Source organism: Lithobates pipiens, unplaced genomic scaffold (genome assembly GCF_037356315.1).
Source record: "Lithobates pipiens isolate NorthernLeopardFrog02 unplaced genomic scaffold, aLitPip1_a1.2 Scaffold_16, whole genome shotgun sequence".
Classification (NCBI taxonomy): Eukaryota; Metazoa; Chordata; class Amphibia; order Anura; family Ranidae; genus Lithobates; species Lithobates pipiens.
Genome location: NW_027507748.1, coordinates 155,670,384 through 155,688,851, shown reverse-complemented (window position 1 = coordinate 155,688,851; position 18,468 = coordinate 155,670,384). Strand labels below are relative to the sequence as shown.

At 45.8% G+C, this 18,468-nt stretch overlaps 1 protein-coding gene across 9 annotated transcripts in view; it reads right to left on the bottom strand.

Annotated features, from left to right (window-relative positions):
• TSPOAP1 (TSPO associated protein 1) overlaps nucleotides 1–18,468 on the bottom strand; it is a 376,947-nt gene that overhangs the window by 329,747 nt on the left and 28,732 nt on the right. For all 9 annotated transcript variants that reach the window (XM_077480674.1, XM_077480675.1, XM_077480679.1 and 6 more), the window contains exon 2: nucleotides 15,741–16,985. In XM_077480674.1, the coding sequence (XP_077336800.1) occupies nucleotides 15,741–16,886 (1,146 nt within the window). In that variant the 5' untranslated portion in view covers nucleotides 16,887–16,985. The remainder of the gene's footprint in view (nucleotides 1–15,740; nucleotides 16,986–18,468) is intronic.

Genomic DNA, 18,468 nt, shown 5'->3' with positions numbered 1-18,468 from the left:
ATTTTATAGTTTGCCACAAGTTGCAGGAAAATTACAAACTTTTATTTATTTATTTTACACAAAGTTGTCACTATCTCAGCAAATAGCTTGGGGTGTCTACTTTCCAAAATGGGGTCATTTGGGCGGGGGGGGGGGGGTGTTTGTGCCATCTGGGCATTCCATGGCCTCCAAAACTGATAGGCAGTAAAGAATAAAATCAAAAATTTACCCCTTTAGAAAGCCTGAAGGCGGTGCTTGGTTTTTGGGGTCCCATACGCGGCTAGGCTCCTAAAGTCTCACACGTGGTATCTCCGTACTCAGGAGAAGCAGCAGAATGTATTTTGGGTTGTAATTTCACATATGCCCATGGCATGTTTGAGCAATATATCATTTAGTGACAAATTTGTCTTTTTTCCGCAACTTGTGTCACAATATAAAATATTCCATGGACTTGACATGCCTCTCAGCAAATAGCTTGGGGTGTCTACTTTCCAAAAAGGGGTCATTTGGGGGGGGGGGGGGGGTTTGAACTGTCCTGGCAACATTTAGAAGCTTATGTCATACATCACCCACTCTTCTAACCACTTGAAAACAAAGCCCTTTGACACTTTTTATTTACATGGAAAATAAAAAAAATTTGCAAGAAAATTACTTTGAACTCCCAAACATTATATATATTTTTTAAGCAAAGGCCCTACAGATTAAAATGCTTGGGTGTTTAGTTTTTCTTTTTTTCACACAGTATTTGGGCAGCAATTTTTAATTTTTGGGGGAAAAACATACTTTTTTCTTAATTTTAATGCACTAACACACACTATATTGCCTAAATGTTTGATGAAATAAAAAAGATGATCTTAGGCCGAGTACTTGGATACCAAACACAACATGCTTTCAAATTGCACACAAACGTGCAGGTTACTACTTTAGATTTACAGAGGAGGTCTACTGCTAAAATGACTGCCCTTGATCTGACCTTCACGGTGATACCTCACATGCATTTGCAGTTTACATTTGACACCAGACGGGCGCTGATCGAAAAGGAAAAAAAAAAGAAAAAAAAAAAAGATCGATTGGTGGTAGGGCTGCAACTAACGATTATTTTCATAATCGATTAATCGGCCAATTATTTTTTCAATTAAATCGGTTAAAATCATTAAAAAATATTCATTTATTTAACCACTACAGCCCCGGACCAATAAACACCTTAAGGACCAGAGGTCTTTTTCCAATTTCGCACTGCGCTGCTTTAACTGGTAATTGCGCGGTCATGCAATATTGCACCCAAACGAAATTTGCGTCCTTTTCTTCCCACAAATGGAGCTTTCTTTTGATAGTATTTGATTGCCTCTGCGATTTTTATTTTTTGCGATATAAATGGAAAAAGAGCGAAAATTTTGAAAAAAATATATATATTTTCTTCTTTTTGTTATAAGAAAAATCGAATAAACTAAATTTTTGTCATACATTGAGGGCAAAATTTATTCAGCCACATGTCTTTAGTAAAAAAAAAAAATGTCAATAAGCGTATATTTTTTGGTTTGCGCAAAAGTTATAGCGTCTACAAACTAGAGTACATTTTCTGGAATTTACACAGCTTTTAATTTATGACTGCCTATCTCATTTCTTGAGGTGCTAAAATGGCAGGGCAGTACAAACCCCCCCCAAATGACCCCATTTTGGAAAGTAGACACCCCAAGGAAATTGCTGATGGGTATGTTGAGCCCATTGAATATTTATTTTTTTTGTCCTAAGGGATTGAATAATGACAAAAAAAATAAAAATTACAAAATGTTGTCACTAAATGATATATTGCTCACACATGCCATGGTTATATGTGAAATGACACCCCAAAATACATTCTGCTGCTTTTCCTGAGTACAGGGATACCACATGTGTGGGACTTTTTGGGAGCCTAGCCGCGTACGGGACCCCGAAATCCAAGCACCGCCTTCAGGATTTCCAAGGGCATACATTTTTTATTTTACTCCTCACTACCTATCACAGTTTTGAAGGCCATAAAATGCCAAGATGGCACAAAACCCCCCAAATTACCCCATTTTGGAAAGTAGACACCCCAAGCTATTTGCTGAGGGCCATGTTGAGACCATTGAATATTTTTTTTTTGTCCCAAGGGATTGAATAATGACAAAAAATTAAAAAAAATATTTTTTTTTACAAAAAGTTGTCACTAAATGATATATTGCTCACACATGCCATGGTTATATGTGGAATTGCTCCCCAAAATATATTCCGCTACTTCTCCCGAGTATAGGGATACCACATGTGTGGGACTTTTTGGGAGTCTAGTCGCGCACGGCACCCCGAAAACCAATCACCACCATCAGGATTTCTAAGGGTGCAAATTTTTGATTTCACTCCTCACTACCTATCACAGTTTCCAAGGCCATAAAATGCCAAAATAGCACAAAACCCCCCAAAATGACCCAATTTTGGAAAGTAGACACCCCAAGCTATTTACTGAGAGGCATGTTGAATCCATGGAATATTTTATATTTTGCCACAAGTTGCGGGAATATTACAAACTTTTTTTTTTTTTGCACAAAGTTGTCACTAAATGATATATTGCTCACACATGCTATGGGCATAAGTCAAATTACACCCCAAAATAAATTCTGCTGCTTCTCCCGAGTACGGGGATACCACATGTGGGGGACTTTTTGGGAGCCTAGCCACGTACGGGACCCCGAAAACCAAGCACTGACTTCCGGATTTAAATATAAAATGCTACCAAAAAAACTGTTAGCGATGGCAGGGATCAGGCCTGACTCTGCGATCGCTGCAGTTATGTGTTTAGTGTTTTGTAAGTGACAGTGATCGATCGATACTGCACTTTGGTGGGCTGGGCAGAGGGGCAAAACGCAGGTGCCAGCAGGTATCTGGGCTGATCCCGCTAACAATGCGTTTTTTTGGAACCCTGAACTGCTGGGGACGCTAGTATAGATCTGATCAGATCAGATATTGATCTGTTCAGATTCTATACCACTACGGGAGGTTTATACTTTGCGTGTGGGTGTTAGCGGTACTGGCACTAACCTAGCGCTGCCTGGGGCGACGCAGACCCTGACCCTAAAACCTAATTGATATCACCCGCCGGTTGATCAGGGGGTTAAAACTTTATTGGGTAATAAATGGTGGGTGCCCTGATGCTATAAAAAGCAAACTACCCAGAGTCACCCGTAACACTTATACGGTGATCAGGGGTGAAAGGGTTAACTAGGGGCAATCAGGGGGTTCAAATTTTTATTAGGTAGTATATGGGGGTCCCTGGCGCTATATAAAAACCTGATGGGGAACCTAAATAACTAACTGGCTAACCAGCGTCACCAGTGACACTTATACTGTGATCGCTGGTGAAAGGGTTAACTAGGGGCAATCAGGGGGTTAAAACCATTATTGGGTAGTATATGGGGGTACCTAACGGTATAAAAACCTGGTGGTGAACCTAAAAAAATAACTAGCTACCTAACGACACTAGTGACACTAATGCAGCGATCAGAAAAACGATCGCTTAGTGACACTGGCAAAAGGGGGTGAAACCATTATTGGGTAGTATATCGGGTACCTAGCGCTATAAAAAACCTGGCGGTGAACCTAAAAAAAAAAAAAAACTAGCTATCTAGCGACACTAGCGGCACTGATGCAGCGATCAGAAAAATGATCGCTTAGTGACACTGGCAAAAGGGGGTGAAAGGGTTAACTAGGGGCAATCAGGGGGTTAAAACCATTATTGGGTAGTACATCGGGGTACCTAGCGATATAAAAACCTGGCGGTGAACCTAAAAAAAATAACTAGCTACCTAGCGACACTGATGCAGCGATCAGAAAAATGATCGCTTAGTGACACTGGCAAAAGGGGGTGAAAGGATTAACTCTAGGGGCAATCAGGGGGTTAAATCTTTATTGAGGGGTGATAGGGGGCTACCCTGGACCTAACACTAACTGCCCTGACAGTTTTTACTGTCACAACTGACACTAAATGCATTGATCAGTAAAGAAACGATCAATGCAATCAGTGACACTGTGACTGGGGGGGGGGGGGGCGGGTGGCGATCGGGGGGGGGGGGGGGGTTGTGTGCCTGTGTGTACCTACATGTCAGTGTAGTGTTGGTGCACACTTACTTTTAGTCTTCTCCTCGTAGTCCAGTCAAAAAGACCCCCCCGAGGAGAATGACATCACTTCCTCCTTCCTGTGTAAACAATACACAGTGGGAGGAAGTTCGTCATTGGCCAGGAGCGATCCAGAGGGGGTGCCCAGAAACCAACGGCCATCCCCTCATTACGGATCGCTTCTGCAGCGAACCGGACCGCCGTATCCAGCGGGAGGGGGTCTGATCGGACCCCCCACCCGCTGGAAGGCAGGCACGTACATCTACGTGCTTGTGCCTGCCTGTGCCATTGTGATGACGTACAATGGCAATACGGCGGTCCTTAAGTGGTTAAAATAATAATATATTTAAAATAATAATGACAAAAACGGAGTGTTAGGCCCCTTTCACACTAACGTCCCGTTCAGGCCCGCCTGTCAGTTTTTCAGGCGGACCTGAACGGGTGCTCCATAGAGCTCTATGGAGCGTCGGATGTCAGCGGTGACATGTCCGCTGACATCCGACCCGCTCCGATCCGAAAAAGTGTGACGGAGGAAAAAGCTATTTTTCCATCCGTCTGCGGATCGGATCGGGTGACGACGGGCACTGCGGTCCGTCGTCATCCGATCTCCCATAGGGGAGAGCGGCGCTGTGACAGGTCCGTCCCTGCGCAGTGTGCAGAGACGGAGCTGTCATCTCCCTGCTCAGCGGGGATCGGCGGAGTGATCCCCGCTGAGCAAACGGACATCCACGGGGCGGAACAGAACTGATCCGCCCCGTGTGAAAGGACCCTAACACTCAAACTGCATCACAACATAACTATTAAAGTCAATTCCTCATTCATTACTGACAATGCAGTGAGGGGGCTGGCCCTAAATGGGAGAGGGGACTGTACTGGAGGGTGGGAGGGTGTTAGCTAGTTTGGAGACCAAGCATTAGAGCTAGTAGGTTGGGAGGGAGTTTGGAAGAGAGACACGTGGGAGAGGAACCGGACTAGAGGGGGTTGTGATAGAAAGGGAGTTTGGTTGGACAAAGAACCAAACCCAAAAGGGGGGGAGTGGGCTGGGGCAAGAAAGCGGACCAAAGCGGGCCGGAGGGACCTGACTGGACCAAAAACACAGACGGGGCACTATTTCCCCCCCAGGAACACCAATTATGGGGCACTATTTCCCCCCCAGGAACACCAATTATGGGGCACTATCCCCCCCAGGAACACCAATGATGGGGCACTATCCACCCCCAGGAACACCAATGATGGGGCACTATCCCCCCCCAGGAACACCAATGATGGGGCACTATCCCCCCCCAGGAACACCAATGATGGGGCACTATCCCCCCCCGGAACACCAATGATGGGGCACTATCCCCCCCGGAACACCAATGATGGGGCACTATCCCCCCCGGAACACCAATGATGGGGCACTATCCCCTCCAGGAACACCAATGATGGGGCACTATTCCCCCCCCCAGGAACACCAATGATGGGGCACTATTCCCCCCCAGGAACACCAATGATGGGGCACTATTCCCCCCCAGGAACACCAATGATGGGGCACTATTCCCCCCCCAGGAACACCAATGATGGGGCACTATCCCCCCCAGGAACACCAATGATGGGGCACTATCCCCCCCAGGAACACCAATGATGGGGCACTATCCCCCCCAGGAACACCAATGATGGGGCACTATCCCCCCCAGGAACACCAATGATGGGGCACTATCCCCCCCAGGAACACCAATGATGGGGCACTATCCCCCCCAGGAACACCAATGATGGGGCACTATCCCCCCCAGGAACACCAATGACGGGGCACTATTCCCCCCCAGGAACACCAATGACAGGGCACTATTCCCCCCCCAGAAACACCAATGACAGGGCACTATTCCCCCCCCCCAGGAACACCAATGATGGGGCACTATCCCCCCCAGGAACACCAATGATGGGGCACTATCCCCCCCAGGAACACCAATGATGGGGCCCTATCCCCCCCAGGAACACCAATGATGGGGCACTATCCCCCCCAGGAACACCAATGACGGGGCACTATTCCCCCCCAGGAACACCAATGACGGGGCACTATTCCCCCCCCAGGAACACCAATGACAGGGCACTATTCCCCCCCCAGAAACACCAATGACAGGGCACTATTCCCCCCCCCCCCAGGAACACCAATGACAGGGCACTATTCCCCCCCCAGGAACACCAATGACGGGGCACTATTCCCCACCAGGAACACCAATGATGGGGCACCATTTCCCCCCCCCCCACCAGGAACACCAATGATGGGGCACTATTCCCCCCCCCACCAGGAACACCAATGATGGGGCACTATTCCCCTCCCCCTCAGGAACACCAATGATGTGGCACTATTCCCCTCCCCCCAGGAACACCAATGATGTGGCACTATTCCCCACCAGGAACACCAATGATGGGGCACTATTCCCCCCCCCCACCAGGAACACCAATGATGGGGCACTATTCCCCTTCCCCTCAGGAACACCAATGATGTGGCACTATTCCCCTCCCCCCAGGAACACCAATGATGTGGCACTATTCCCCCCCAGGAACACCAATGATGTGGCACTATTCCCCCCCCCCAGGAACACCAATGATGTGGCACTATTCCCCCCCCCAGGAACACCAATGATGTGGCACTATTCCCCCCAGGAACACCAATGATGTGGCACTATTCCCCCCCCAGGAACACCAATGATGTGGCACTATTCCCCCCCCAGGAACACCAATGATGTGGCACTATTCCCCCCCCCCCCAGGAACACCAATGATGTGGCACTATTCCCCCCCCCAGGAACACCAATGATGGGGCACTATTCCCCCACCCCAGGAACACCAATGAGACACTATCCCCCCGGAACACCAATAATGGGACACTATTCTCCCCCCCCCCCAGGAACATCAATGATGGGACACTATCCCCCCCGGAACACCAATGATGGAGCACTATTCTCCCCCCCCAGAACACCAATGATGGGACACTATCCACCCCCCCCCGAAACACCAATGATGGGGCATTATTCCCCCCCAGGAACACCAATGATGGGACACTACCCCCCCCAAGGAACACCAGTGATGGGGCACTTGTCCTCCCATAAATACCAAGATAAATGCTTTGCAAACTTCATTATATTTAAAAAGCTAGCTGCTACCTTTATTGCAGCGGTCACTGGCTGCTTTTCTCCTCTCTCTTCACCCTCGAGGCAGCAAAGTGAGCAGGTCTGAGAATACCGCGCTGACGTCAGAGGAGGAGAGAGGCGGACATGCCTGGTCACATGAGAGCCGCTATGAGAGGTATACAGCGGCGCCGGCCTTTTACACGGGACTGTAACACTCAGATGGACGCGGGACTGAAAGGCAGGGAAAATGATGCGTGCCGTTAGCAGACCAACTTATCGATAATGAAAATCGTTGACAATGATTTTCATTATCGATTAATCGTTTCAGCCCTAATCAGTGGGTATGCCCACCATTAGAATACCTCCCTTCATCCACCCACTTTTGTTTTTTTTATTTTATATATATATATTTGTGTTTTTTTGTTTTGTTTTTTACTTTTTACACTTTTTTTGTAACTAACTGTTATAACGGTTCCAGGTTCGGGTCTCTCAAAATGTGATGGCATCTTGGGAGACCCTGTGAAAGTGTGCCTAGTCTGTGCACTGTTGTACCCTACGCTAATACTCAACTAGTGTATGGTAGCGTTCAAAACATTCACCAATGCAAAGACCAGGATTGTCAGGACAAAGAGGGACAATAATAGCAGGTGCAACGCCTATATTTGCGCTTTCTGCAGACAGGACATCTCCTTTGGGGGGCTCATTGGGTAGGGGTACTCGGGAAGACATAAGGAAAATGCCTCTCATGCACCCGGCTTACTGTATTTGGTTGGGGATGGTGAGGTGAAGCACAGTCTGGAAACAGAAGGGCTCTGACGATCTCTTCCTGGAATTTAAGGAAGGATCCAGTCCCTCCTGAAGCTCTGTATAGCACATGAGCGTTCAAAGTTAATTGAAATAAACAGACACTTTCTTGTACCAGCGTCTGGCCTTACAGGCAACTAGGTACGGCCCCAACAACTGGTTGTTGAGTTCTAACCCTCCCATGTGAAGGTTATATTCGTGTACACAGAGGGGTTTCTCCACAACACCAGTCGCCGTAGGAATTTTGACCGAAGGGAGAACAGAATGAAAATATTCTTATCCCTCCACTTCACAGTGAACAAGTTATTACACTTCAAGCAGGCTCTCTCCCCCAGCCTAAGACGGGAATCTACAAGCCGCTGGAAAAAGCCACATGCTCCAATCTGATGATCAAACAAGTGACTAAAAAGTGGCACACTCATGTAATAATTGTCCAAGTGCAAGTGGTACCCCTTTCCGAATAAGGGTGACACCAAGTCCCACACAATCTTGCCAGCGCTTCCTATGTAGTCAGGGCAGATTGTCGGCTCTACATGACTATCTTTGCCCTCGTAAGCCATAAATCTACATGTATAGCCTGTGGCCCTGTCACAGAGCTTATACATCTTGACCACGTATCTGGCACGCTTGCTGGGAAGTTACTGTTTGAATGACAAGCGGCCAGAAAACTTAATCAGGGACTCAACTCAGACAACTTGATGGGGAGTAAACAAGTCTGCAAAACATTGGTTGAAGTGGTTTATGAGGGGCCGAATAGTATCCAGGGTCTCCGGGAGGATGACAGAGTTCATTGTTGTTGAAATGCATGAACCGTGAAATCGTATCGTTCCCTAGTCATGGAGGCAGAGAACACGGGCATATGGTGAATTGGGTCAGTGGATCAATATGACCGAAACTCACTCTTTTTGGTTATGCCCATGAGGAGGGATAGGCCCAGAAAGAGCTTAAATTTGGAAACCGTAATTGGTTTCCAATCTCTGGCAAGGGAGGACTGGGGAATAGTGGTGATGTGTTGAGCAGTGTACAAATTGCTTTGGTCCACAATAGATCTATAGAGATCTTCGGTGAAAAACAGCGCATAAAAATCAAGGGACGTAAAATCAACTGTTTCCACCTGAATGCCGAGTTGGCCAGTGAACGAGCGAAGTATGGGTGCTGCAGAAGTGATGGGTTTCCAGTTAGGATTGGTGACTGCAGCTGGAAGGGCACTATGGGAATGACGGGCCTGTGTTTGTCTTCTTCTTGGTGGCAGCGGGACACTACTTGTGCTTGCCACCTCACCAGCTTGAACTGCACTTATGGGACTCGCCATGTCACCACGTGTTACTGCAGTGCTGGTTTGAGTACAACCAGGGAGTATTAGGCCTCTGGTGCTTGCCAGTTCACCAGAAGGATGAGCGACACTAGTACTTCTCTGCTCCATACGAGGGACCTGCGGTTCTTGCACCTCAACGACAGAAGATCGGGGTCTGGTACGCCTGGCCTCGGCAGGGACCACAACTCCGTCATCAGAGCCATCTGTCATGGAGCTGTACAGGATCGTATTCTGAGCCTGAATCTGACAGATGAGTGACTTCCTCTTCACTATCTGTCATGCTCAGAAACGTGTAGGTCTCTTCGCTAGTGTACCTTCGATTTGCCATTTTCTAAATTTAGTGGTACACTAGTGAGACTCACAGGTAAAAAAGCTCCTGACTGTTAGCGACTGTATCAAAATGTTACCAGAAAAACTGTCAGCGATCGCAGCGATCAGGCCTGACTCAGCGAACGCTGCAGTTATGTGTGTTTAGTATTTTGTAAGGGACAGTGATCAATCCTGCACTTGGGTGGGCTGGGCGGAGGGGCAAAACGCAGGTGCTAGCAGGTATCTGGGCTGATCCCGCTAACACTGTTTTTTGGAACCCTAAACTGCTGGGGACGCTAGCATAGATCTGATCAGATCAGATATTGATCCATTCAGATACTATACCACTAAGGGAGGTGTATGCTGCGTGCATGGGTGTTAGTACTGGCACTAACCTGACGCTGCCTGGGGCGACGCAGACCCTATCTGACCCTAAAATCCAACTTATATCACCAGCCGGGTGAACAGGGGGTTAAAACTTTATTAGGTAATAAAACAGCTGGTGCCCTGACTCTATAAAAAAGAAATTAACTAACCAGCGTCACCCGTAACAGTTATACGGGTATAAAAAGCTGATGGCGAACCTAAATACTTACCTCTCTAACTAGCGTCACCTATGACACCAATACAGCGATCAGAAAAAAAGATTGATTCATGACACTGGCGACAGGGGGTGATCAAGGGGTTAAACCTTTATTGGGGGAGTTAAGGAGGTACCCTAGACATAAAGGGGCCCAACACCAACTGTCCTAACACTTATAAACAGGCACAAATGACACCAATGCAGTAATCAGTAAAAAAAATAAAAAAAATGCTATTGGTGTCACTGTGACTGGGGTGCAGGGGGGTTGATCGGGGGGTGAAAAGTGTGCCTGCATGTTCTACTGTATGTGTAGTGTTGGTGCAAACTCACATTGATCTCTTCTCTCCTCAGCACTGGGAAAAAAAAAAAAAAGACCGACACGAGGGGAGATGACATCACTTCCTCTGCCTCTGTTTACATTACAGAAGCAGAGGAAGCATTCCTTCCATTCTCCGGGAGCGATCGCGAGGGGGTGGGCATTAATCAGTAGCCTCCCCCTCAGTACGGATCATTCGTGGAACGATGCCGACCGCTTCGTGCAACCGTGGGGGGGGGGATGCGTACCCAAACATTACTTTGCCTAACCGTGCCATTCTGCCACAGTATATCTGCGTGTGGCGGACAGCAAGTGGTTAACCCCCTAATGACTAGCTTCGTTTTGAGATTTTGGCGTTTACAAGCTTAAAAGTTTTTTTTGCTAGAAAATTACTTGGAACCCCCAAACATTTATATATATTTTTTCTAGCACCCTAGAGAATAAAATGGCGGTCATTGCAATATTTTTTTTCACATCGTATTTGCGCAGCGGTCTTACAAGCACACTTTTTTTGGAAAAAAATTCACTTTTTTCAATAAAAAAAAAAAAAAGACAAGACAACAGTAAAGTTAGCCCAATTTGTTTTTTATATTGTGAAAGATAACGTTACGCCAAGTAAATTGATACCCAACATGTCAGGCTTCAAAACTGCGCCCGCTCGTGGAATGGTGTCAAACTTTTACCCTTAAAAATCTCCATAGGCGACATTTAAAAAATTCTACAGGTTGCATGTTTTGAGTTACAGAGGAGGTCTAGGGGTAGAATAATTGCGGCAATGACTCACACGTGTGCTTTGACCACCGTTTTCATATGTGGGCACTACTACTCGCTTCTGCATGCGAGCTCATCGGGACGGGGCGCTTAAAAAAAAAATAAAAAAATTATTTTCTTCTTTATTTTACTTAATTTTATTAATTTTTTCACTGTTTAAAAAAAATAAAATTGGATCACTTTTATTCCTATTACAAGGAATGTTAACACCCCTTGTAATAGAAAAAAGCATGGCAGGTCCTCTTAAATATGAGATCTGCGGCAAAAAGTCCTCAGATCTCATATTCGGACTAAAATGCAAAAATAAAAAAAGGACTTTGAAAAAATGTGCCTTTAAAAGAGATGGGTGGAAGCGACGTTTTGACGTCACTTCCTCCCTGCTATGGTGTGGAGACGGGTGGAGGCCATCTTCCCCTCACTCGTCTATATACCCGGGCAGGGAGGACCCGATCGCCTCCACTGCTGCCGACAGCTCCGGTAAGCGGTGGGAGGGGGGTGGCCCTCTCCCGCCACCGATAACGGTGATCTTGTGGCAAATCCGCCACAGAGACCACCATTATCGTAAATACGACCAGCTCCTGAAAAGATGGATATCTCAGTTGTGGCAGAAGCTGCTGCCTGTGACGGACCTAGCTGGGACATGGTATTACTTGGATTCAGGTCCATGACCCCCCCCCCCCCCAAGACACACAGACTCTGGATATGTATATGCCATGTTAGCAATAGACTGAATCACACTGTTGAGACACAAAATGTTAGATGCTAATATCATCAACTCCAGCCACCTGTCTGTTGTGCAAATGAGTCTAGTCTGGCTTGTAAGAGTATTCCACACATTGTTGTTTGTGCTAATTAACCCTGTGTTGATGTTTATGGTAATGTGTATTGAATAGTCAGTCAGTGAGCTAGGAGACGTAAAGTCAAGCTCATGCTAATTAGGTTAGGTTTTAGTCATCCTGCTGTATATATTTGTGTGAGATCTCAAATAAAAGATTATTCCTGATGTACTCCAAGACTGGTGTCTGGTTCTTGGGATCCCTACAGCCAGATCCATTGGACTCGTGTTCCAGGACTTAGGAAGCGGTATACTGACGGAAGCACTCAAGCTACCGAATGTATGACTCGGCCCCGCCCCCCAGGTCATTCGATTTGATTGACAGCAGTGGGAGCCAATTGCTGCACTGCTATCAATCTAGCCAAATCAGGACACGAGACACTGGCTAGAGCTGGTGTGCTTATACCCAGCACAGGAAAAATAGGGTTCAGGTAAGTAAAAACGGAGGAACTGGGGGCTTCTGCACTGCAAGAGGTTTTTCACCTCAATGCAAAAAAACACAAAGGTTTATAACCCCTTTAATGTCTAAACCGCTGGCAACAATAATGAGTATACCCCAAGTGAAAATGTCCAAATTGGGCCCAAAGTGTCAATATTGTGTAGCTACCATTATTTTCCAGTACTGCCCTAACCCTCTTGGGCATGGAGTTCACCATAGCTTCACAGGTTGCCACAGGAGTCCTCTTCCACTCCTCCATGACAACATCACGGAGCTGGTGGATGTTAGAGACCTTGCGTCTGAGGATGCCTCACAGATGCTCAACAGGGTTTAGGTCTGGAGACATGCATGGCCAGTCCATCACCTTTACCCTCAGTTTCTTTAACAAGGCAGGGTCATCTTGGAGGTATGTTTGGGGTCGTTATGTTATACTGCCCTGCAGTCCAGTCTCTGAAGGCAGGGGATCATGCTCTGCTTCAGTATGTCACAGTACATGTTGGCATTCAATGAATTGTAGCTCCCCAGCTCCGGAAACACTCATGCAACCCCAGAGCAGGACACTCCCACCACCATGCTTGACTGTAGGAAAGACACACTTGTCTTTGTACTCCTCACCTGGTTGGCGCCACACGCTTGACACCATCTGAACCAAATAAGTTTATCTTGGTCTTATCAAACCACAGAACATGGTTCCAGTAATCTATGTCCATAGTCCGCTGGTCTTCAGCAAACTGTTTGCAGGCTTTCTTGTGCATAATCTTTAGACGTGGCTTCCTTCTAGGACAACAGCCATGCAGACCAATTTGATGCAGTGTGCGGCGTATGGTTTGAGCACTGGCAGGCTGACAACCCCTCACCCCTTCAACCTCTGCAGAAATGCTGGCAGCACTTGTACATCCATTTCCCAAAGACAATCTCTGGATATGACACGTTCACTCAACTTCTTTGGTCGACCATGGCCAGGCCTGGTCTGAGTGGAACCTGTCCTGTTAATCCACTGTATGGTCTTGGCCACCATGCTGCAGCTCAGTTTCAGGATCTTGGCAATCTTCCTATGGCCTAGGCCATCGTTATGTAGAGCAACATCTTTTTTTTTTCAGGTCCTCAGAGTTCTTTCCCATGAGGTGCCATGTTGAACTTCCAGTGACCAGTATGAGAGAGTAAAAGCGATAACACCAAATTTAACACACCTGCCCCCCCCCCATTCACACCTGAGACCTTGTAACACTAATGAGTCACATGACACCAGGGAGGGAAAATGACCAATTGGGCCCAATTTGAACATTTTCACTTAGGGGTGTACTCACTTTTCTTGCCAGCGGTTTTGACATTAATGGCTATGTGTTGAGTTATTTTGGGGTGACAGCAAATTTACATGGTTATACAAGCTGTACACTCAATAGTTTACATTGTAGCAAAGTGTCATTATTTCAGTGTTGCCACATGAAAAGCTATAAAAAAATTTTTTTACAAAAATGTTGTTAGGGATGTACTCACTTTTGTGAGATACTGTAAATGCATGTAATGATTTTTCAAAAGTGCCAGTCACAATGTGCATTTACCTTCATTTAGGTGTAGTCAGTTTAGGTGTGTTCGAGAAACCGGAATTCTGTGCATCCAGGATCCGATTAGAAACTCTAAATCAGGAGTCTCAAACTGGTGGCCCTACAGATGTTGTGAAACTACAAGTCCCATCATGCCATTGCCTTTGGGAGTCTTGCTCTTAACTGTCAGCCTTGCAATGCCTCATGGGACTTGTAGTTTTTCAACAGCTGGTGGGCCACCATTTTGAGACCACTGCTCTAAATGCATGCAAATGCAGCTAAACCGGCTTTTAAACAGGAAATTCTAAAATTACAGTAAGGTCTCATGCACACTGGATGTTATAAAAATGGCAGTAGGGTTAGCTGTACAAAGCTGTAGCATGAATTTTACAGCATTTTTGCAGTAGTGTTTTTTAGCTTTTTTTTTTTTTGTTTTTTTTTTTGCAAAACTATACTCCTACAAACGTCTATGGCTAAAAACGCTGATAAACGCAGAATAGCTACGTTTTTCAGCTTTTACCAGCATTAGAGCGTATTTACAGCTAAAAAAAACACTTCTTAAAACTCACTAGTTCTGTGTTTTTTTTCAGCCAGAAAACACCCTGCCCAAAAATGCTCATAACAGCCTATGTTATCCACAGAAGGGGAGGCTCCACTTGTCTGCCTCCCTCCCTCCGCTGCCACATTTAGCACTTTTTGGGTTGGGAGCACAGGTACCTGGCTTTGACAGATACCCACTCCCACTTCCGGCTGAGTTTGCCGCAAAGTCAGCCAGATGTTATCTCCCCCTTCTCCTTCCCCCTGCAGCCGAACCATTCACTTAACGCAGCTTGCTTTGTGCATGCGCAGTAGGAACACTGCTGCTTCAGTGGAGATGGCAGCAGTATTTAAAAGATCAGCTCAGGTGAGGGCACAGCTGGATTCCTGGACAAGTAGGTGTCCTAATATTAAAAGTGAGCAGCTACAGTGTTTGTAGCTGCTGACAATTTTTTTCTGAAGGAGCCAGAAGCTCCTCTTTAAGAACTCAAAAGACAAAATATAAATATTAAAGCTAAGGGTGATTTTCTCAGTGTGGAAGAGTTCCATCAAATTAAGACACTAGCAAAAAACTGAGGACTCCTGGAGTAGGGTAGCGTTATAGGGGGAAGTGTCCTTGAAAGCTTTGCCAGTGTCCAATCACCTGCAAGAACAAGCCTATAAGCCAGGGTCAGAATATTTAGCTTGTGTCATGTACTGTACAATTAGGATAAACTGTTACCTTTAGTTCTACCTTTATGTTTGACACTTATTGAAAGTCAGGTTCACAGTTAAAAAGAGAATTTTTGATCACGTCACCTACTCCAGTCTAAGATGAAGGGTAGATGGACATGTTTCTCAACTGAAAGGTCAGGTGGGCATCGAGGCCTTCATTAAGTGCCATTTAAGAAAAAGCCTTTGTGTGCAAAGATTGTTATTTTTCTCAGATTATATGAACAATGGGTCAAATAGTATCTCTCCCCGAACATATTCCTCTAACACTATAATTGTAGCTTGCAACACAGTGAAAATCAACCCTAAAATCCCACTTCCAATTCTTCATACATATAAAAACAATGGTAATCTTACCAAGCAGCTCTGTAATATACTGGCATTTTGTGCAGATGCATCATGAGTTTGATGGAAATCAGACAAATTTAGTGATCCTGCACTGCTGTTGCTTTCAGTCGTATTGGAAGTATCATGGGTGGGTTCTTCAGAGTTTTCAGGAAATTGATGGAACCCTTCCTGTAAAGAGGACCATGTTTTACAATCATTTTTGGCCTCCAAGAGGGCAAAAGTAATTTCTGAAGAAAATTTTGCAGGGAAATCTCTATGAATGGGCATTATAAGCCTCTCATTTTCTGGGCTCTCTTTCCAAGACTTCTCAGTAGAATTTAGTGGAGAATCAGGTCGTGGAAATGCACTTTCCAATGATCTTGTCCTAGATAATGCACTCTTACCAGAATGATGCCGAAAACCTGTATTTTCAAGAGATCTTCGTCGTGAAGAGGTTTCTTCCAGCGACCACTGCCTGACTGTACCGCTGCCAAGAGAATGACGTCCAAATTTAATTTCTCGGCAGCCCAATGGCTTTGTAGTGTCCTTTAAAATGGCAGATGCATTGTTATCAGAGCGGTCCAGAATATACTTTATGAAAAGGCTCCTTTCCAAATCTAGCTCCACTTTAAGATATCTGATTCGTGCAGCCTGTTCACCATCATAGTCCCACCGAAGCTTAGACAGGACATCCTGAACTTTGCAGTGGCATTCACTACTGAGTGGAGAGTTTGGTTCATTTTTCTTGTTACTGCTACCCTTTCCTATATTGCCCTTATTCAGCAATTCATCAAGCAACTGCTTCTGTAGTTCCCTAGCTTGTTTTATTGCAGAATCTCTTTCTTTTTGTAGAAACATCTGTACCTCCCTTAATTCCTCCTCTTTCCATCTCATCAGCTGCTTTATTTCCAGTTCCCTTTCTTTGAACGTTGAATCTTTCAACTGCTGTAGCTCGCGGGTTTTCTGCTGCTCCCACCTAGATGTCAAATCATCCACTAACTTGTTCTTTTCTTTCTCACATGTCTCTTTACATTGCCTCAATTCTGAGTTGTACCTTTTCCTGGCTTCCTGTCCTTTTAATTTTTCGTGTTGTAACTCTCTCTTTAACAGTTCAAGATCTCGCTTGTATTCCTCCAGCAGACAAATTTGAGAATTATTGAGGTTTTCATTGAACATGTTTATGAAGAACCAGGATGGGTCAATAAGTACGGGTGATGGTATGTGAAATATATAGCTTAGCAGTAATCAGGCAGAGCTTGGAGTTAGCAGCAGAATCTGAAAAAGCAAAGAAGAAAAAAATTTAAGACTTATTAAAAACTTTTATTTTATTTCAAACAGGGCTGCAAGCTCTGAACTTTCACCACAGAAATTGCAGTACCACCGGGAGTACCGAGATCATTGCGGGTTGCTCGCTCAGCATCTCTGCCATTTACAAAATGTCTTGAATTCTTTCAGAGAATGCAAGATGCTCTAAATCAGGGGTGCTCAACCTGTGGCTCTCCAGCTGTTGCAAAACTACAAGTCCCATCATGCCTATGCCTCTGGGTGTCATGCTCGTGGCTGTCGGAGTCTTGCTATGCCTCATGGGACTTGTAGCTCCGCAACAGCTGGAGAGCCACAGGTTGAGCACCCCTGCTCTAAATGATGGAAGGGAGATCATTATGCTCATCTGCACCTCTTCCAAATCGCATTACATTCATTGAAATTTACACTAGAAGTTTTCTCTGTATTCCCGGTATGTTTTACCATTTCAGTTTCAGAAATTCAATGCTTACAGCTGTTTACGGGGTTAATGAAGGTAGATTTTTTTTTAAAATGAAGCAGCAGCCAGACATATGACCGACTGCATTAGGGGTCATTTATTTTTAAAGTGCAGATGTAGTTCCATTTAAAGAGGAAGTAAAGGCAAAAAAAAAAAAAAAAAAACACACCCTGTAAGGCAAAGGCATAATGAGCTAGTATGCATAGCATACTAGCTCATTATGAATAACTTACCCGAGAACGAAGCCCCCGAAGCGGTCCTCCGTCTTCCTCTTCGCAGCTGCCATGTATCCCGGAGCGACTTCCGGGTCTCGCTGCTCCAGCGCTGTGATTCGCCGAAACCGCGGTGACATCACTTCCGTGCATGCGCACGGGAGCCGATACTCGTGGCATATCGCTGTGATCTGCGGCCTGCCCAGTGCGCCGCTGTCTATGGCGCATGCACCGTAGACAGCGGTGGCTGTCTTCGGGTAAATACCTCCTAAACCGTATAGATTTAGGAGATATTTCTTGGACCTACAGGTAAGCCTAGATTAAGGCTTACCTGTAGGTCAAAAGTGGTTTGTAAGGGTTTACAACCACTTTAAAAGGATAAGTTCACCTTTTCAGATAAAAATAAATGCACATAACAAAAAATAAAAAAATAAATAAAAAATGTGCATTTATAAATTTTTTTGTTGCAGGAGCCTGTAAAGAATTGCACCAGTGATCGCTGATGCCATGCAGACCTGTCAGTATATCGGCTTCCTCGTACAAGGAAGCCGATACATGCTGACAGGAAGAATGAATGAACTACCACGGCGTTCACAGCCGACAGCCGCATAGGGTGCTGGACGTTGTCGTTTTCTATTCACAGAGCACTGCAAGGCCCCTTTCACACTGGGGCCGTGCGGGCGTCAGCGGTAAAGCACCGCTATTTTTAGCGGCGATTTGCCGTCGTTTTAGCGGCGGTATGCGGTCGCTAGCGGAGCAGTTTTAACCCCCGCTAGCGGTTGAA